This window comes from Crassostrea angulata, chromosome 5 (genome assembly GCF_025612915.1).
Source record: "Crassostrea angulata isolate pt1a10 chromosome 5, ASM2561291v2, whole genome shotgun sequence".
In the NCBI taxonomy this organism is placed as follows: domain Eukaryota; kingdom Metazoa; phylum Mollusca; class Bivalvia; order Ostreida; family Ostreidae; genus Magallana; species Magallana angulata.
In genome coordinates this window covers 18,615,157-18,636,932 of record NC_069115.1, presented here as the reverse complement: position 1 = coordinate 18,636,932, position 21,776 = coordinate 18,615,157, and the positions used below count along the sequence as shown (strand labels likewise).

General features: G+C 32.4%; 2 protein-coding genes across 2 annotated transcripts; both read right to left on the bottom strand.

Moving 5' to 3' along the window:
* Positions 1-1,071: 1,071 nt before the first annotated feature.
* On the bottom strand, positions 1,072-3,427 carry LOC128183418 (S-adenosylmethionine-dependent methyltransferase Rv2258c-like). Its single transcript, XM_052852405.1, has 4 exons — positions 2,919-3,427; positions 2,389-2,576; positions 1,788-1,898; positions 1,072-1,651 (listed from the first exon to the last, which is right to left on the bottom strand). The coding sequence occupies exons 1-4, from the start codon at positions 3,080-3,082 to the stop codon at positions 1,083-1,085; spliced, it is 1,032 nt and encodes a 343-aa protein (XP_052708365.1). The 5' UTR covers positions 3,083-3,427; the 3' UTR covers positions 1,072-1,082.
* Positions 3,428-4,569: 1,142 nt separating this feature from the next.
* On the bottom strand, positions 4,570-16,260 carry LOC128183419 (uncharacterized). The gene is made up of 5 exons (XM_052852407.1): positions 16,173-16,260; positions 15,865-16,069; positions 14,808-14,995; positions 5,832-5,942; positions 4,570-5,709 (listed from the first exon to the last, which is right to left on the bottom strand). The coding sequence occupies exons 2-5, from the start codon at positions 16,026-16,028 to the stop codon at positions 5,141-5,143; spliced, it is 1,032 nt and encodes a 343-aa protein (XP_052708367.1). The 5' UTR covers positions 16,029-16,069; positions 16,173-16,260; the 3' UTR covers positions 4,570-5,140.
* Positions 16,261-21,776: the final 5,516 nt, after the last annotated feature.

Sequence of the window (21,776 nt, the reverse complement as noted above, 5' to 3'; positions counted from 1 at the left end):
TTCTAAACAAATATACAGCAGAATGCAATGAAGTAATTGAAATTCATATCTTCATGTAATCGTAAATCTTGTCAAATATAAACTAAAATTTTTGTTTCATCATAATGATTATACATTAATTTCCTTTACCAGATTTTATCATAAATATATTACATGTACATGTGTTACAATACATATATAAACAACATTTATCAATGCAAGTTATGGCTGTTCGCTTAACCATTGACGATATCTTTAAAAAAAAAAAATTGGGAAAAAAGAGAATTTTTCTCGCGAGAATTTTACCTACAAAAACGACATCTACATCTATAACCATACCATCCTTCCATAAAAGGCAGTCTCTTTGTTTACATGTCTAGAACATAACGTATTTATGCAATTATAAACAATCATCTACTAAAGTCTTCTGTAGTATTACTTTGGTACATGTATCTACAATCTGGATTTCATCAATGAAGGATATAAATGGGCTACGAATATGTAGTGGGGTCGGGTGGATATAGTTATATATTTACACTTTGTAAACAGGCTGAGTACACCAGTACTCTTACCAATTCTGTACTGGATAGCGGACAGTCTACGGTGGCCCAATGGCGGCGTAATTCAATAATCATAAAAGAGTATTTAGTTAATCATTTTAAATTTACAATATTTAAATAATTAAAATAAATAGAAATAATATTGTTTCATCTGCAATATAATTAAATACAAGATAAACAATTATTGAAGATTAATCAATATTTATAATATTTCACTTTTTTGATAGTATATGCATGTACTGTGCTCCAGCCCCTTGCATTGGGGTGTATTTTTAATGGGGAATTCCTTTGAATTGAATTTAATATATTCGTTAAACAAATGGTTTTTAAAATTCAAAACTCCAACGCCTTTGGTGTTGTTTTCTTGTAGTTTTACAATGAACGTTTTACCCTTTAAATGACAACCCTGATTACCCCAATACACCTTTCTGCTGCATCTTGTTAAAATTTAATGAGGGACACTTCGCAGTTAATGTATACAGGTAATAAAAGAATGAAATATGATAATATATTCATGAGCCACATTTTTACCGTTATATGACATTATTTTTTAAAGACTATTCTATCTTGAACCGTGTTGATGTCAATATCGCCGCACGGGACGACATGGAAGCCATGTTGTTCTATTTTTGTCTTGCGGTTTTCGTACCCCCACCCAACCCCAAGTCCGTCGCCTGTTTCGGTAGGATCCGAAAGGCTCATGGGAAGGCAAGAGAAAAAGCTGAACGGCAGGGCCTGTTGGGCCCATTTATCGTTGACCTGGTTTTTGGGATAAGATGACACGGGTGGGTCATAAGCGGCCCCGAATCCATCTGATTTCATGACACGCTTGACTTCCTTCAAGATGGCGTCAACGCCAGGTGCGTCATGGAGAACTTGGTTAATGATGACAAAATCAAATTTTTCCGTCCAATCAGATGGAAGATTTCCGCCCACGTTACAAAGAAATTGGACATTTTTGAGACCGTCCTTTTGCGTTCCTTCGTTTGCTCTATCTATGGAAATTTTGTCCATATCAACCCCATACACTGAACTTTTTGGATAAACTTGGGCCACTCGTCTAGCATGATTACCGTACCCACAGCCTAGATCTAATAGCGTGAACTGGTCCCCTATACAAAAGATATTACAAAAACAATTTTTTAAAGTAATATATCATGATAGCACTGTTAAACTGAATCGCATAAACAATACAGTATTCAATGCCTTAGTTTCCGATAAAATATTTTTACAGCCATGTAGTTTTACCTTCTTTCAGTTGTAAGACTGGCACAAGAGAGGCTTTCACCCAATTTTCAATAGATGCTGGTGTTGAGAATCCCTCCACAAATTTTAGGAATGGTTCTGTATACTTGTAGCCTACAGATTCAAAGAGGAAAATAATAAATAACAAAATTCTATTACATGTGATAATGAAAAAATGTACATGTATAATAGCATAGCTTCCTACACGTAGGCTGATGTTACCCAACATGCATAAATTTTAAGCAATTATAACATTGTATGGATGTTATTCTTGACTTGCAAAATCACAATTCTTACAGCTACTGAATGTTTATTTTATTGATATGGGGGTGTTAAGGGTAGGGTGGGTGTTGAGTGGGGTTATCTTTACGTTTATAAAAACAGATGATAGCGCGATAAACTTACAGTTTCGAGAAACATAGAAAAGTATTATTAATTGTAAAAAATAAAAATAAATTGAAGGTAAGGTTTAGCATAAAGAACACACTTTCATCTGTTTGAAGATCAGTGGGACTTATACAATCTCTTTATCAAAAGGTTTATCAAACCTATACCCAGCCACAATCTAACTCTCTCTATCCAAAACACGTCCGTTTTCACCAACCTCTTGGTCCGTCAGTACGAATGACTTGTTCCAGTAATGGCATTGATTCACTTAATGTTGGAAGGACGCCAGCAACGTGTCCTTGCAACCTCAACTTAGCTTCGTCGTAGGGCAGAGAAAACCTGTCACCGTCATGAACTCGGACAATTCCTGCGGCCGCCAGACAGCTCAGCCATTCTTCTATGTACCTAAATATGTTAAATGCAGATTTTCCCTGGTTTTCAAATTGATTTTAATGATTGACTTCAACATTTCTAAACAAAGATGATGATGAGAGAGAGAGAGAGAGAGAGAGAGAGAGAGAGAGAGAGAGAGAGAGAGAGAGAGTATTCAATGTTATTGAAAACAATTTCATTATTAAACACACTTTCATGATTGTAGTTTTTGCCGTATTCAATTTACATTAATATTTGTAAACAATATCATACATTTGGCAATCTATAAACGTAATTCGTACATGTACAATGTACATTCACTTAATACATCTATATCACTTACGTGCACTGTTTTTTCTAACACTAACGCCTCACCTTCTTTTCATGCCTACTTTCTGAGCTAGTTCCTCTGCTGTACACGGTTGCTTAATTTTAATGAAGCCGTCCACTATACCCACCCTGTATCCAAAGCCGAATACAAGTGTACTTAGTCCATCTCTAACAACCTGTTCTAAATCACGGGGCTCTGAGGACGCCATGATAGGTAATTTAACAGCGAAGCGCCTAGGTGAACTACACGTATCTACGGGACTACGGTAGCCCAGTAGTTTAAATTATCTTTTAAAAATCCGATATATACCGAGCAGTGATGTATTTTCAGTTTGATGAAAATGAAATAATTTTTATATTTTGTGTTGTTCACATAATTTTTGTAAAATGCTTTTGAAAGAGTTTTGTAGTAATGTTAAGATAGGCTCTCTGTGCTGATTTAATATAATTTATTGAATAATGAAATGATTTGCGCAAAAAAGCAAGACGTGACGAGTGAGATACCTTAAATAAAGACAGCATTATAATAAAAAATCATTTTCTGTTTCTCTTTTATTCTGGTTTTTAAAAATAAGATTTTTTTTATTTCATTTTTTAATTATTATTATTTTTTTCTGGGGGGTGGGGGGGGGGGGGTGATGGGTGGTGGTGTTTTAACAGCTTTTGCTATTCTTATTTCATTTAATCTTAATGTGACATAGTCCATTTTATATCAATTTTGCATATAAAACCAAACTGCAATTAAATGCTTAAAGGGTATACGTCCTGCTGTCACTGATAAGATAATAGCCAACCGAGAAGCATCCAGCATTTTCATTGAAAGAAATTAAAACTGGCCAAAGAAGAGGTTGAGAGAATAAAGAATAAAATTGAAACAAACTTTAGTGTATGACTACTACTTAGTACCAGGCTTGGGGCAAACAACATTGTAAAGTAATGCATTACATTTCCATTACATGAGTAAAGTAATGCATTACTATTACCATTACTTTGTGAAAAGTCAATAATAAGTTTTAAAAAGTAAAGCTATTAAAAAAATTGCAAATATTTTGAATATACCGGTATAAAGCACTTTAACATATCTGAAGGTTGATGTTCACTATCGGGTTCAAAGGACTATATATGATAAGGGCCTAAAATGGCCCCCTAAAATGAACATCATCATTTTACTATCATTCTTTGTTTTCCTAGTACAGATATGTATGTGATGTGTTTACGTAATATTCATTTTGGTTCAAGTGCCCACAATTTAGAAATATGACATTGTAAAGACAACCTTTTCCCGCCATTTTTGCATTTTTAGCGTAAAACAGCTTGTTTTCAAGCAGTTTTTCCTTCCGAAAACACAGAGCGCACTCTTGAACAAATAAAATATTTTAATCAGAGATGTATCTAGCCAAGACTAATAAGTGACAAAAAAAGTTTCCTTGTTCAAGCATGCGCTCTATATTTCCCATTCGTAAATAGATAAGAAAAATGTCAATTTTTGGCTGATTTTGATTGAATTATAGAAATGGTGTCACTTCTGACGTCATTTACTGCCAGTGAGTGCAAATAAATCAAATAAATAGATGAAAAATATATTTTATATCAACTCTTCTAAAAAATTAGATAACATTTTATTGTACCCGAAACACTTAAAAAATGGCGAATTATGGGGGCCAAATTTAACTCTTATCATATATAGTTCTTTTATGACTTATACAAATACAAGTTTTAACTGAATCCAGTTGGGTTTGAAATCTTCCAAGCTATATTAAATTGACATTCAACAAGAGCAGTGGAAGCTGGGACTGAAAGACGCCAAAAATAAATGAATCTTGTAATTTCTGTCAGTCCAAACAAATGCATGAGAGAGAGAGAGAGAGAGAGAGAGAGAGAGAGAGAGAGAGAGAGAGAGAGAGAGAGTCTCAGAGTAATTACTTTCAAATGGGTTATAATATAGGAAGTGATTTTCAAGCTTCCAGAGATCATGGCTGAACAGTGCATTCATTTTTGCTTTTAAAGGCACATGTCTGTCCTCTATTCTACTGGAACACAGCCAAGAGAAGGGGGTTGGGGTGTTTAGCAATTATTAAAACAATAGATTGTTTTGATATGTCGGATTATGTGTTGTTGACACATTCTTCACAGTAAAGAATATATTGAATGCACAACTACATCAGTCATCATATGGACAAAAAGGTGCCTAATTCCATATACAGGTTATAAATGATGCGAATATGTTTTTTACCGTTCTCTTATATTAAACGTAACATCGCATACAGTTACTTTTTAAATACAATTCTCTCTTGAACTGTGTTGATATCAATATCGCCACAAGGAATCACGCGAAATCCATGTTCTTCTATTTTTGCTTTACGGCGCTCATATCCCCAACCCTCTCCTAACCCGACATCCGCCCAAGACGGACCCGAGAGGCTCATTGGAAGACATAGAAAGAAACCAAAAGGCAGTTCTTGTTGTGCAATTTTGTCATTGGCCTGGTTTTTGAAACATGAGGATACGGGCGGGTCATATGCAGCCCCTATGCCACCAAACTTAAGGACGCGCTTGACTTCCGATAAGAGGGCGTCAATCCCCGGTGCGACATGAAGAACTTGGTTTATCACGACGAAATCAAACTTTTCTGTCCAATCAGTTGGTAGATTTCCTCCCATAGTACACGAAAAATTGACGGTATTTACTCCCTCTGCATGTCTCTCGACATTTGCTTGGTCAATTGATGGTTGGTCCATATCTACGCCATACACAGAGCTCGTTGGATATAGCTTTGCAATCCGTATGGCGTGCTTTCCGCGGCCACATCCTAAGTCTAATAGTGTAAATCGGTCCCCTAAACGGAAGAACAAAAATGCACAGAAAGTTTAAAGAATGCTAGCGATTTGATTTAACAAGACAAATTTAAAGATTAGTCATAACTTTTCCTTTGTTTTAGTACACACTGCTTATAATTACCATCATTCAGATTTAGGACTGGTTCAAGAGATGTTTTCACCCAGTTCTCAATGGCTACCGGAGTTGACCATCCTTCCACAAATTTTAGGAATGACGCCGTAAAAGTGTAGCCTAGGTAATAAAGGAATTCGTCTCAGCACAATGCATTTCTTGCAAAATCTATAAAACCACTTTGTAAGTTCAAATATAATCAAAGTGCTGAAGAACTGACGGGAGCTGATTTTGTTAAATGTTTATTTATTTTAAAATCAATGATATGTTATTTTGCGTGATGACAAGTACATGTAGATTATTTGTATTTGAATTACGCACGTTTTTATAATATGAATTTTTGGACTTGTTCGACAAGAATGTCGAGAAACCCCCATATGAATCATGTTAAATATTTAAAGATAAAATTAGTTTAATCAAACTATATATCAATAATATAAATATTTCTCGAAAATTGTATGGATCCAAGCAATATTGAACTCTAGTCTCGTTCAACCAAACGCTCGGCTGACACCGTAAAATTAAATCTCCGACAAGCCAGAGAGACTCTGTGCTTGTCGGAGATTTACGCAGACAGCCGAACGTCGAATTGAACGAGACTATATCGATCTCTGGCGTAGAAATACATACGACTACAAAAATTATCTAAATTGTTCGTACCATTTAAAATCTGACTTATCAAGGTATTTATAAATAGTTTCCTTGAAAAACAATGCTTTAGCATACATTACATTTTGTGACTTTCATTCCCTTTTAAGCAATAATAATACATTCGTGTTTAAATAAGTTAATTTCCTGTCGTTATTAAGAACAAACGTTCATTTTTGTTTTTCTCCTGATCAATATGATTTTTTTTCACTTTGTAGTTCCGACAATGGAGTTGAATATGAACACTGAGAGATTGCTGAGCAAATGAGCGTTCAAACTGAACGCAATGTGAGGGAACGCTCTGTGAATGATGTTCGCAAACGGAGAAATGAACGGACGATGAGAGAACGGTCGAACGCACGATGAACGCAAGTTGAGCTAACGCAAAAATCGTAGACTATTTTTATGTACATGTAACAATTTGACCCCCACCCCCAAACACACATATTAATTATGGCCTTGATGTTCGCCCGGGGATCATACTTTGATCAAACTAGCATCTACTCTACCTGAAGATGCTTCCACACAAGTTTCAGTTTTTATGGGCCAATTGATTTGAGAAGAAGATAAAAGATTGTTCTCCATAAATATTCCTATGTAACAAAAAAACAACAGCAAGGACTGCCCATTGTTGCCCCATAATTTGAACGAACTTGAATCATTTTTGTACAAATGGTTTTGAAGAATAATTTTTTTAAATGCATGAACCAACAAATGTTCAGTAATTCTTAGTTAATATGTCTTGTGAAAGAATTCACTTCTCACATTATTGTACCGAGTTTGCCCTGATGGTTCTGGAAAAGAAGGCGAAAACGTGAAAACTTTACAGATAGACGGACGCTGGACAACAAGTGATCAGGAAAGCTCACTTGAGATTTCGGTTCAGGTGAGCTAAAAAGTGTGTTCTTTATCATACTTTGAGCCTCAATTTTATGTTCTAGAAATCAAAAATTCATAGCATAGAAGAAAACCACATAACTTGTATACAGATCTCAATCAGGACCTTGAAGTTTCAAACAGACGAAAAAGCCTCTTGTATCCAATACAATGATAGTATTCAGTTCAGAGAACACAGCAGAACAATGTATAAAATACACAATACAACAAGGGAAGTTTGTGAAACACTTATGCCCCTACCCCTGAACGTTGGAGACCTAAATAACATCGTTGAATGATTAACTGACCATTGTACATTTGACTTGATAACATTGTTTGAATACATTAGAATAACTTTTTGGCTAATTAAATTGCAGTTGGAATTATTTGTGTGTCATGGTTTATAGCTCTTCTTCCATCAAGTCATTTTAGTCAATTGAAGGCACTAGTCTATTTATTTTAGAGAACATGTTAGTAAAAGTCTCATTCTTATGACCTTTGACCGCAGTTTTCTTTAACTAAATGAAGAAATGTGCATTATATGGGTCATTATCAAAATATGCAGACTTTTAAAATATGTAAAACATGAGAAAATTATTGGTGAAAAAATTACTTTGATTGCAAAAAACACATTTAACAAACAATGAAGTATAACATCTAAAAATTTGCAAACATTGGAATCTACCATTTGGTTGATAATTAGACTATAATTAAATGAACTGTGAAAATTTTGTCAGTGGTGTAACAGGCATATAGTATAGGAAAAAATTCTTAAATAAAATAAAATAATTCTTTTAAAATGATGGACATAAAGTTTATATCAACAAACTTCATTTAAAGTTATTAGAATTAGATAACAGAAAATATTTGACACATTTACATAGTGACCAACATAACATTTGAGACAAAGTCTTGATGTTACTCAACAAATTTTTAATTTGAGCATTAAAAAGAACACAACTGGATTTTTCTTTTAATGGAGCATAAAAAGACATTATTGTAAATGCACTGGTGTTTTCAAATATACATGAATCATTGTCATTTAATTTTATTTGGAGAAAAATGTACACGTTACACCACTGATTATTATGTTTTACCACTGACTAAAAGTTACACCACTGACCTAGCGATAATAGATAAGAGATAAGCGTGTTAAATTTTGTAAAATAAACTAATTTCTTTTTTTGATTGCATTTAAAACATGACAAATTTGATCTTAAATAAAAGTTTTTGTGCCTCCTTCTTTCATAATCTGAAGATAGACACACTGTTACACCACTTATAATCAGTGTTACACCACTGACACAAAAATGGCATGTAGATGTTTTTTTACATGAATTCACTCCGCAGGACAGTTAAGGCAACATTTTGCTTTTAAACAGCAGTAAAAGGAGGTCGTTTTGCTTTTGTTTATTCATTTCTGCATAATGAATAGTTCTAAACTATTTTGGATATTTTTGTAAAGATATGGGTCACCTTTACTTGACCATGTCTAAATTTGACGGTCACGTGACTTTTTAGGGTCACGTGGGCGTCTTTTTGACAAAAATCGTCAATGCTAAATTGAGACAAAAAGATCATAGGCAAAGACAATCATGGGCAAGGCAAAGAAAGTTTAGAGTAAGTAATATGGCAACATATTCAAAATTCTCCATACATCATAGAAATCAATGCTCATTCAGTTGTAAAGCTTACTAGTTATGTAAATTTCTTAAAAAACTGGCTACTTGTTCCTAAAATAGTGCATTTTTGTATATTTTGATTAAAATTACAAAGTAAACCTTCATCTCTCAACAAATGAGCATCAGTTTTCATAAAGAACTCATAAAAGGGAAGAAAATCACACCAAGTTTAATAATATCTATAGCCGTCTTGCACTTGAACTTTTGCATTTAATTTCTCAATCTAGAAGGTCTCTCAAATCAATACACTTTTCAAACGCACGAGTGATCCCAAAAGGGGAGGTAACTCTTTGATCGATAACTCTTCCGATATAGGCGCGATGTCATTTTATCACCTAATCCGAATTAATTTTAAGATATGTTTCAACAGTACATTATGTAAATGGTTATTTAAACATAGTGCTTTTGTTTTATTTATTCTAAAAGAGACAAGAGGGTTATGATGAATCGTCCGCATTTCCTCTGTCGTATCATGGATGTAAACAAAAAACCGCTGTGTATCAGTTTTCTTGGTAAACTGCATTCGCGGAGTTATTGAGTTCTTAATATTTTTCAGGAATTAGAAACAAATATATAAATGCTAATTGAACACAATTATTTGAGGGATTGGATGTCAATGAAGCCCCTGATATTAATATTACTATAGTAAATTGTTCTCATAATATTAAAAATAAGATATGGAGTATTTTTTCATTATTTATGATTTAGTGTCAGATGAATGCATGTGCTGCCTTTGCCCAATGACTGCATATGCTATAGCACTGTTTTGGTCTGTTAATATTATTCTGAGGAGGGGAGTTCAAAGGGGTAACTTTATTCTGTTTGCCAGCTAGGGCCGGCCAGGTACCATGGTGTTTTACTATATGTAAATTGTGACTTAAATTAGAATTTGCCACGGGGACTATACATGTAGATCTGCCCATGTATGAGGCCTTTTTCCATCCCCCATAAGCAATCAACAGTGTTCACCTAGCTTTGTATTACATGTTACAGTTTTAATTTAAACACTCATTAATTTTTACTTTTATTTTTATTCAACACATACAGAATGATTATGATCAAGGAGAGGGAGAGGGTAAGCATATTTATTCATTCACAAAATAAATTCTAATCGCTCATTTCTCATTACTGAGAAAGTAAAGAGGGTGTGTAATTCCTGCGACAAGGCGATCAAAAGTAATTTTTGGTTCACATCAATATATAGAATTCAAATAAGTCTGAATTATCCTATGTGAAAGACTCTCTCTCCCGCCTATTTACATCCTCAATATATGCAGCATATAGCTACAAGTGTATTTAATATATTAACTTAAGTAAATATCCTTTCCCTTCAACTTCTCAAACAAAATTATGAATATAAAAACAAGTATATTTGGTTCATTTGTTTTACTAATTCAAAAAGATAAAGGGACTTTCTGAAAAAAAGTTATGTGACAACATTTAAACCTGACTAATGCATGCAAACTTAAAATTGCAGTTTCTTTTTATGATGTCAATGTGTTTATTGTATGACTTCTTAGTTCTGCTCCTCTTCTCTCGATCTTCAAAAACACAGTCTGCCTGTTCCTAAAGTTCAGGTTTTTCTTTTCATCATTTCATCTTATATATATAACCCCAGGAATAAGGGTGCGGGTAAATTGCCACCAATAAGTACTCTCAAAACAAAGCAGGTACCAGCTAAAATGAAAATTATATATATTTGAGTAAGTTTAACTTGTTATCAAAATGTCTGAAAGACTGAAATAAAGTATTTTCTACAATGGAATTTATTTATCTTAATAATAAAAAGCTTTAAACAATTTACTTAATGAAATTATTACTTTTAAATTATATGAAATCAATTTCACATATCGTATCTTGAATTTATTTTATTGGAAAACCTCTGCTCGCATACGTTTTGGGCCAACTCACTGCATAATTATCTCTCTTATGTTAAATAATTCACACAATATTTTGAGTGGGTCCTTCACAATTACATAAACAATTCTCATTATGGTAATTGCATTAATGCATACACACATCAATCTTTGATCAACCATTTATGAATTTAGAAATAATGAAAGTCTGAGTTAACTCCCTGTAGCCACAGAGCTTACCTTAAAACACCCTCTCTCTCTCTCTCTCTCAACTGATTTTATACAAGATTGATATTATTATGATGCTGGTGCAGTCAGTGTGAATTAAAACATACCATGAATTGTTGATGAGCAATTTTCAAAATTGTACATTTATAAATAACATACATGTAGGTTTATATCAATCATTTTAAAACATGAAATGAAACCATTGTTTATGAAAATGCTTTTTCTAATTGAATTGTCTCATAGAATAATCAGATTTGTCATTATTTCAATGATAAATTATTGAATGTGACGCTTTTCAAATTACTCTGCAAATATAAAAAAATAATAATGGGAAGTCATACAATTTAATTTACATGCACATAAGGACATGTCAACAGTAATTTGAACATTTTTGTGAAAGGTCTACATATATTTTGCATGGATGGTTAAAATGACCAATTGATACTTCAAATATTATTTGAAAGTTACACATGCATACACATTCTACACAAACAATACCATATATGACCATGAATGTATAGATTCCTCATTTAGAGAAGATCAGATGGAGACATGCAGTAATTACTTTATTATTATTTGGGGTTTTTGATTGCCAATAGTACAGCAACATAAGTATGTACCCAGGTGACAAGATTTCAAACAGTGTTATGATAGTAATATACTGATCGAGTTCTAAAAACTTATAACTAGTAATAATTAAGAATTAATGTGCAAAAGCATCTTTTATCAACTGGATGAATGTGTAAAAAATATAAATGAACTGTCATGGAAGAATTTTGAACACAGCAGAAAGATGTTATAGATCAGCTGTTCATCAATTTCCAGAAAATGAAATCAGCATCTTTTAGCCTGTACTGTACCGATTTTCAGAAAATGAAATCAGCTGTTATCGCACAGTTTTTGTATTGTTTACTTACAAACTGAAAAAAACAACCAACAGTTGTGTAAAGCTAAATATTCTCAGTACAAGTACTATGAACTGATTCGTGTCGACCGGTAAAAATGATCAACAATTTAACGGACTGGCAATAAAGCTACATGTACATTGTATAAAATGTAAACAATGCGTGCAGTCTCTCCTCATGTTTCAAAACAACACATTAAGTCGATCAGAAATGCATCAACAGTATAAAATCACAATAAAATAGTTATTAAGCTATCTGGTACATAACAAATACACCGTATATCTATTCTACATACCTGATAAATCATCAAAAGATCGCCATCATCGGGAATACCAGCTACACGTGTTTACATCGTCTGACGAGCGCTTTTGGGACGCAGATTCACACCCATACGACAGATGTGTTATGGAAATTCTTAGTATATTCTGATTGTTGTAAACTTATAAAAACACACATGAGTGATTCGTAGTTATATTTTTCTTATGAAAAAATAAATCAGCCGTATTTTTTGCTTAAACTGCTGTTTTCGGTATATTTTCTATATATGGAAATACAGAGGCGGGGCGTATATTATGACGTCATAACTCATTATCCCTTCATTAGCATATCAAAACGATGTGTAGCCTTATCTGTCCTGCGTCATTTTTTGATGTTATATTTTTTACTATTGGCATCCACACACTTTTATCCACCTTGTACCGAGTTCGAACTTTCTTTGGCTCATCAATCTCACAAACAACATCTTCAATACTATACCAGCTCATATCAATCATACACTTTGGATAATAAAATTGAAATTTCTCCAATTTTCTCCAAAATCTATGCATACAATGCATATACACTTCCTCTTTGTCTATATATGTTTTTTGAAGCTCAGCTAGCATTTGTTACCTTTAAGTATTTGAAAGATTTTAGTATAACATAATAGGGAATGTGAAATGTCAGTGGAATAACATATATTATTGTACACTATAAGTCATTAAAAAATTTGATTTTTTAATAAAAATATGATGTGGATAATTTCATTTCTTTATTAGAATAAATTTGTTTTTACTTTTATCTTTTAATCAAGTATCTAAATGGGTAAAACATAATTAGAGAATACAAAATGTCAATGGTGTTTCAAATAATGTCAATGGTGTAACAGGTCTCATTTTCCAGATTAAGAAAACACAATTGCAATTAAATAGTCAAGCTTTCTTTATTGTGACAGTGTCTAACTTGTAAAATTGATAAATAACAATTGTTCAAAATGCTCAAAATATAAATGAAATTGAAGAAAAAGTAAAATAATTAAATAATGTCATGTGGTGTAACAGTTTTTTCAGTGGTGTAACAACAATTTTTGGTTACACCACTGACCGTTATACCACTGATGTATCCAAAGTAAATGTAGCAGTATGACCCAAGAGAACAGATACTACACGAAGCTACATAGCCTATGTTATAATGTGATAAACATTCATCATTTATGTGAAAAACTTTTTTGTTCTTTCATAACAGAAAACCTTAAATAGCACGTTATCCCACTGACACAGTTTACATTGTATTTTTCGGAGCATACTAACATTTTCTGCCATATTTTCTATCACAATGATGTCATCACTGATACATTTATCTTTTTAGTAGCAGGGAATGATGTCACTATGATCTGGGGGATTCCATCTGTAGTGCAATATTATTTACTTGATGTATTTTAAGATATTTTTATATAATTTGCCTTGTAACACCAATGACAAAAATTTTCTGCACAAGCATATATCTCATCAAATTCATTGTTTTTAAAAGAGAACTTGTTAAGGAGCACAGCAGAAATTAAAATATGAATGTTGTTTTGAAAATTAACGGCGATTTTTGGAATAAAACATCAATATTATTGAAGATATTGTAGGTTAAAGACGTTGGAAAAATTTAATGACAACATAAATTCACTGAAATCTCATAACAAATAATATTTTTTTATACTTTAAGCAGTAAAATTGTCGATTTATTTGTTCAACAATATGGGTTTAAGTTTCTAAAATCCAATGGTACTGTATATATTCCCCAGAACATTATTTTACCCCCTTTAAATTGACACTGACACAAAAGGCTGCATATTTTGATAATGACCCATATACCAAAATTAATTCTGCAACATATTCTTAAAAGTATGAAACATGTTGTGCCCGAAAATTTTGTCCTTGCCAAGGTAGTATTTTTGCACACTCTTAAGATGCAGTTTCGTGACAATCCATATCAACCAAAGATAGACCATTACTGAGAGATTTATTCCCCAACAAAATTTTTTTCCCCAAGGGCTTCCCAAGGGAAATTTGATCTTGGAGATGAAATTTTTATGTTTTGAATTTTAAACATTCGTGCAATGAACTTTTTATTATACCGAACAACATATGAGTGTCTTTCATTAATTTATAAAGAGAATTCAAATGATTAAATATTTTTTATTTCAGTTGACAGTCGAGATACATCAATAACAGTAGTAGTTATAAACTTTTTGAGTCGTGGTCTATCATAAATTATTGATAACTTGAATTTTTCTACATGAACCGTACACAGGTGCAGAAATACCACCTTTCCACTTGCAAAATTTTCAATTATAACCTACAGTACCGATCAGACCAAACCTAACAGAAAGTAAACCCCAAGTAAACCCAAAAAGTAAACACAGGGTTTAGTTGTGGTTTACTCTGGTGTTAGGTTGAGTCTGATCGGTACTGTAAACCACACTTTTTTTTAAAATAAGCTGATCCATTGACGATTAACAAAGCATCCGATTTATACAATTACCTCGAGGCCCGTCTGCACAAATAACCTTTTCCAGTTTTGGAATCGATTCACAAAATATTGGAAGGATGCTGGCTAAATGACCCTGGGTCGTTAGAACAGATTCATCGTAGGGGAGAGAAAATCTATCATTCTCATGAACTCGGACAATTCCGGCAGCCGCAAGACAACTCAACCATTCTTCGATGTACCTTTAGAAAATAAACATTACATTACAATGTCTTTTTATTTATGTTTGAGAAAAAATTCAAAAGTTTTTTTCGTCAGAGACAATTTTTAATAAAAGATAAACTTTGTTAAGGCTCTCGTAGACTTCAATATGTGCACGCACAACAGATATCTATTATTGTCGAATATTTTTTTCTCTATAACAAAAGAAAAAAAACAACAACAAAAAATACCGACTTAAATTAAAATTTAGGTATAATGTTTATTTTATATACCCCCCCCCCCTTATTTACTCAGTAGTACCCAAATTAATGCACGATAAACCTACACCTGTAGTACATACAGTAATGGTAGTATGTATATATTGTCTGAAAAATATCAAATTTATGTTTTGGAAAGAATTTAGAAATCGTTTTATTTTTCCTATTTGCATTATCACCTTTGGTTACAAAATATCAAGCAATATCTACCATTTTAAGTTAATAATGACCTGAATGTATAAAATTCTGATATTGTAAATATCAATCATTTGCTGAAATTTAAAAGATTATAGTTAATTATTATAAATTCTTTATTAAAGGGACATGGTTACGATTTCGGTTCAATTCTGTTTTTATACGATGCTTTAGAAGAACCAAAAGAATTGTAAGTTCTGTAACTTGCTTAAAATCCAACGAATGACACTCAAATTTCGGTTGCCTATTAAAATGCCATACTGAAGCATTGTAAACATGAAAATCAGAAAAATAATTTTTGACCTAAATCGTGACCATGCCCCTTCAAAAGCACCAACAATTTAAAATCTTTTTTAAAATTTTTATTCAAAGCTTTTTTTAGGTGACCTGATGATATTTTACATGACGTCAACCTTAAAATTTAATGATATTCTCACCTTTTTTTCATGTTTATTTTCTGAGCCAGTTCCTCCGCTGTACATGGCTGTTTAATTTTAATAAAGCCATCCACTATACCCACCCTGTACCCAAAGCCGAATACAAGTGTACTTAGTCCATCTCTAACAACCTGTTCTAAATCACGGGGCTCTGAGGACGCCATGATAGGTAATTTCACTCGATTAAATAAAGCGCACCGGTGAACTATAAAAGGTAAGATTATATATTAACAAACAAGTTTGCAAATCTGTTTTCAGTCTAGACAAGAATATTTGTAAGGTAAGTTAATCGTGCATCGGACACATACCTTGGATCGTGTAAGCCAATAAGACAAATCAAACGTCTTTTCCAATAGTTTATTTGGTACAGGTTCAGATCGTATGGAGGATCGTATAGTGGCTCTCTCGCAAAGAGTGCCGTGAAGTATATTTATATGATAACATACATAACACACATTTACGTACAAAATAAACAAATTAATATTCAAGTAAACTAATTCCACAATTGTTTGTACTATAAAATTCTATAATATAGCATGATAAAATCCTGGAAACTCACAAAATAATTTATAATATGATATAAATTTCTGCTGTCTTTAGTTTAACGTCAGAGTCGTATTTCAAAGTTAATATAATATTAACATAAATTTTAGTAATGTTCAATTATTGTTCCTTTATCGGCTCCTCTAAATAGATGTACATCCTGGTTTTGTTTACACTGTCCTTAATTCGATTAACAGTTTGTTTACTACTTCGGAAATGTCTCGGAAAAGTCTTGCACTTTCACACCCTGATCAGATTCCAGGTCAATGTACTTAATAGTAAGTACATTGTAAAAGGTCAATATATTCTATCGTAAATATATTATAAAAAATAATCAATATGTTTATTATTATTAAATTAAAATATTTATCTCAAACCCTATAGGTTTACAATCGGACTACTTTAGTTAAGAATTTACAAATAAATGCATGCGCTCAGAGGTTGTTTTATATGGTCCTTTTCGTGCTAATTTTCGCGCATGCGTATAAATACTTCGGCGAGTCAAGCTTCATTAATAACAATATGGTTTCGCGCGACAATTTGAAGAAAATAAACAAAAGAACGCTCCATAAAATGTGTATAGACGAAGTAAAGTTTGCTCTTGTAAGAAGTTTTTTAAGGTGAGGGGGCTGTCTTCTTCTTAAAAAAATCTTATCTACAGCAGAAGACAGCCCCCTCACCTTAAAAAAATTTCTTACAAGAGCAAATTTACTTCGACAAAAGAAATTTTTCGGGTTTCTAAATGCGAGGATTCTCAATGTGGGACTTGCGCCTATATTCAGACAGGACAAACAATTTCATTCAAAAACGGTACAGTTTTCAAAGTCAACTCTAGTATGAACTGCAAATCCAAAAGCATCATTTATTGCATGACCTGCGATGGATGAGAAAATTACATTGGCTAAACAGGGACCAAATTAGCCGACCGTGTGAGGGTACATAAGCAGCAGATAAGGGATCCTTCGGTTTGTTAACAATGGCATATATTTGGCCATTTTTTTAACGTGAACCCTACATGTACGATGTACATTAACTAAATACCTTTATCTCTCGTAGATACATGTGCACTTTTTTATAACACTAACACCTCACCTTCTTTTCATACCTATACTATCTGAACTAGTTCCTTTGCTGTACATGGCTGTTCAATTTAAATGAAGCAATCCACTATACCCACCCTGCACCCAAAGCCAAATAAGGGACTACGTACGAAGCTCAGTCGTATAAATTATCTTTTAAATTCCAATTCATACATACAGTGGTAACAACGTTATTGTTGACAAGCCAATCGTGTTAAATCGTTCGTGTAACGTGGGTGATCGTTCGTGTAACGTGCGGGATCGTGCGTGTATCAGGAAAATTGGTTTGCGTTTTTTACCGTGCGTGTTCGTGCGTGATCGTGCGGTTTTTTCGTTTTGTAACTTTTTTTACGGAATGCCAGGATTTATTCTTAAAACAAAGACAAGTAGTTTTTGTAAAACAATGTGAATTTAAAACTTTTTATTATATAAGAACATTGACAGTTGTTAACATTCATTCTCTCTTTCGTCCTTAAATACTTTTTTATTTCTATAGCTCATTCAATCCTTTGTTCGGTCGAGTTAGTTTTGCATAATTTTACAATCAGCCTATATCAAGCATCAATTGTGTCTTGACAAATAATTTCAATCATACTAGCAAAAGCGACACGTTGAATGAAAGCGGCTAAGCTTACCCATTTCCCGTTTTAAACTAAACGATTATTCCCAACGTTTTTCTTTCAAATGAGAATACGATACGCATTATTATCTAGTAGATTGTATACACATTTGTTTGAAAAAAAATTTATTTAGACGCTTTAAAATTTAGAATAAATAGAAATAAATTAATTATTTACTGTACATTATGAAAATAATGGATGTGAAAAATCGAAATTCTATGGAACAAGGTAACAAATTTACCTGTATCACGCATAATTAAATCGTACGTAAAAGAATTTAATTATATAAACAGTCAACTCGTATGTAAATAATTTCGTGTAGTTAATGCATTATCTTCATTTCAATTACACGTAATTTTCTTTAACTTATGATTGAAGTTAATATTTGTTATGGAGACAAAATATTAATGTGTATGGATGTATAAAAGTGTTAACTCGTAAAATACAAAACAGTGCATGACTAAAGTACATGCCGCTTTTCAATAACACACAAACATAAAGCAATACAAATTAAAGTAATACGTTTCTTTAATTCTAATTTTAAAAATTAATTTTGATTTTGCGTGTTTAATGGTGTAGAATCGTTCGGTTGCGTGTTTTGTCGTTTTTGTTCGTGTATCGTGAAGATTCAGTAAGTTAGTGATCGTCCGTGTATCGTGCGTGATCGTTCGTGTATGGTGCGTGATCGTTCGTGTATCAGAATTGTGCGTGTCGTTTGTCAACAATAACGTTGTTACCACTGTATACCGGGTGGTGATTTATTCTCAGTTTGATGAACATGGAACGATTTTTGGGAGTTCATTTTTAATCAATTCTCCTATGCAGTCACTCGGACAAACCGAAAGTGAAGCAGTGTTTGCTCCTGACAAGACTTAGTTCTTGAAAATAATTGATGAATTCGATGTAATGTATGCAAAAGCATTGTTTTTCAAGGAAACTTATTTACAAATACCTTAAAAATAGTCAGATTTTAAATGGTACGAACACTTTAAATATTTTTTGTAGTCGTATGTATTCCTACGCCAGAGTTCAATATAGTCTCGTTCAACTCGACGCTCGGCTGTCTCCGTAAACCCTTGTCGGAGATTTACGATGTCAGCCGAGCGTTTGGTTGAACGAGACTAGAGTTCAATATTGCTTGGATCCATACAATTTTCGAGAAATATTTCTACCACTGATACATAGTTTGATTGAATTAATTTTATCTTTAAATATTATTTAACATGATTCATATGGAGGTTTCTCGACATTCTAGTCGAAAAAGTTCAAAAATTCATATTATAAAAATATGCGTAATTCAAATTAGAAACTACGTATACATGTACTTGTCATGCAAAATAACATATCATTGATTTTAAAATAAATAAAAATCGACAAAATCAACTCCCGCCAGTTCTTCAGTACTTTGATTATATTATGTGATATTCACATAATTTTTGTAAAATGTTTTTGTAAGAGCTTTGTTGTAGTATTTAGATATATAGATTTAACGATGCCGGGTCTTATTTGTTCTGCCCTAGATTTTTGAATGACATTTTTTACATGAATTTCTACTGATAAAATTATTATTTTAAGATTTAAAAATAAAACATTTACCACACCGTTTGTTTAGGGGGTCATCTCAAAGTTTGTTAATCTTTAACATAGGAACCTATGGGATTTTGCTTGAAATGTATCAATGTTGCACATTTTTTTACATTTGTTTTAAACTTCTGCCATAGGGATTTCTTGTCCTGTTCTACATATGGAAGTTATTGCTAAAAGGCATCAAATGGTCAAATACCTCCGGGTTTGTTCCAGGGGTCTTATCAAAGTTGATTTTTGTATGCCCAATTTCCAAGATTTGTCAGTTAATGGCTATTTTTTATTTAATAAAGGCGGAAAAGGTGATCTTTATGGTATTATTAAAACATTCTGACACATTTAAGTATTAAAAAAATATATAACATCACATATTAAGGGTCATTAATATAAAATACATGGTTAATGTCTTGAAATATATGAATAAAGCTATATTTAGGCGGGTTAAGAAAACGTGACAGAGGGCTAGGCATGCTGAACCCTCTTCACGTTTTCGACTCGAGCCCAAATATAGCTAATACTTCAAAACATTTATCTTTATTCCACAATATAACTTTAATTTTACGCATCAAACGAGTTATTTTCAACAAATTTCGCTGAATATCTGCAGTTGAAACTATCACGCCATGGTGCCAACCAAGCAAAAGTGACGTCACAATACAAATGAAACGCTGCGCGAAAGCGTGCGTACTCGTTCTGTACTCGGCCTCGTTAAAATAGTTTATTAAATAATTAATCAATTTGCCCAATGAAGCAAGACCTGACGAGAGAAACACCTTAAGGGTGTTGTTTACTCAGGATTTGAGTTCTCAAATTCGGATTGTTATAAAGTTCAATGTAATGAGTAAAATTTGTTCTAAACAAAAAAAGTATTAATAAAATGAATTATTATTGACAAAACATTTGGTATTTTTACTTTATTACGTAATTAGGCTCAAACAAAAATAGACTTTTAGCCAAACAGAGGAAATTCGGACTAAATTTTGCAGATTTTGTTTTCCGCTAAAACATTTTTGGAAGTACTCTAATATTTAAAGTTAAGATTTTATATTTTAGTCTATATAATTTTTCATATTTTCTGCTGGTTTTACCTCACTTATTCATTAAAATGATTGTATGGCACGAATTGCGAAAATATTAAAAAATGCTTAAAAACGATAAAAGACACCATATCTCAAAATTTTGATCATTTACCTAATATAAATTTTATGCCAACAGAATAAGGACAATATAAGTAGTTCAATGCTATAAATGTTTTTGTATTATCATCATTCAATTTTTTGTAAACTTAGATCAAAAATGGGTAGGAATTTGAAAACTAATAGAGGAAATTCGGACTGGAATATTTTTTCAAATTGTAGCTGAAATCTTAATGTTTTGTACCTATTTAGTGCCACTGCCATCCATAAAATGTATTACATTTTTTAAAGTGCTTTATTATTTGAAATATATTTACAATTAAGAAAATGTCAATTGTAGTGTAAAATTTTATGGGATTTTTCTTGATTTTTCAAAAAATATTCAATGGCCATTTACTCAAAAAGTAGGTCATTGACCTACTTTTTTGAAAGTGAAAAATAACACTACAATCAAAGGTCTATAACATACAATAGATGGGGTTTCATTATCATCAGTGGAATTTTTTTTCATTCTGAGTAAACGTCATCCTTAAAGATAAAAAAAAATCAATTTTGCGGGTATTTTAAGGCTGTCCGATTGATTTCAAATGCGACCACTCACAGCTAACGACCAACTCTTTACGCGCATGCGCGGAATACGTCATCTTACTCTACTTCTAAAAAATGGCGAAAATAAGCATAATAGCTCCGCTTCGGTGTGGTTTTTTGTGTGTTGGTAAGCTAGTAAGACAGTAAGAAAGATAGTATGTAAAATATGCACACATCAACATATTTATAGAATATCAATAGTTACCTTGAATATACTTACATAAATTACGTTAATATTATTATATATATTTTTTGGCTTGATGCTCAATCGAAATAAATGAATTTAAAAATTGTTTGTACCTTTAATTTTGAAAAGATTATATTCAGTCCTTAAACGTAATTAATTTACATATACAGTATAT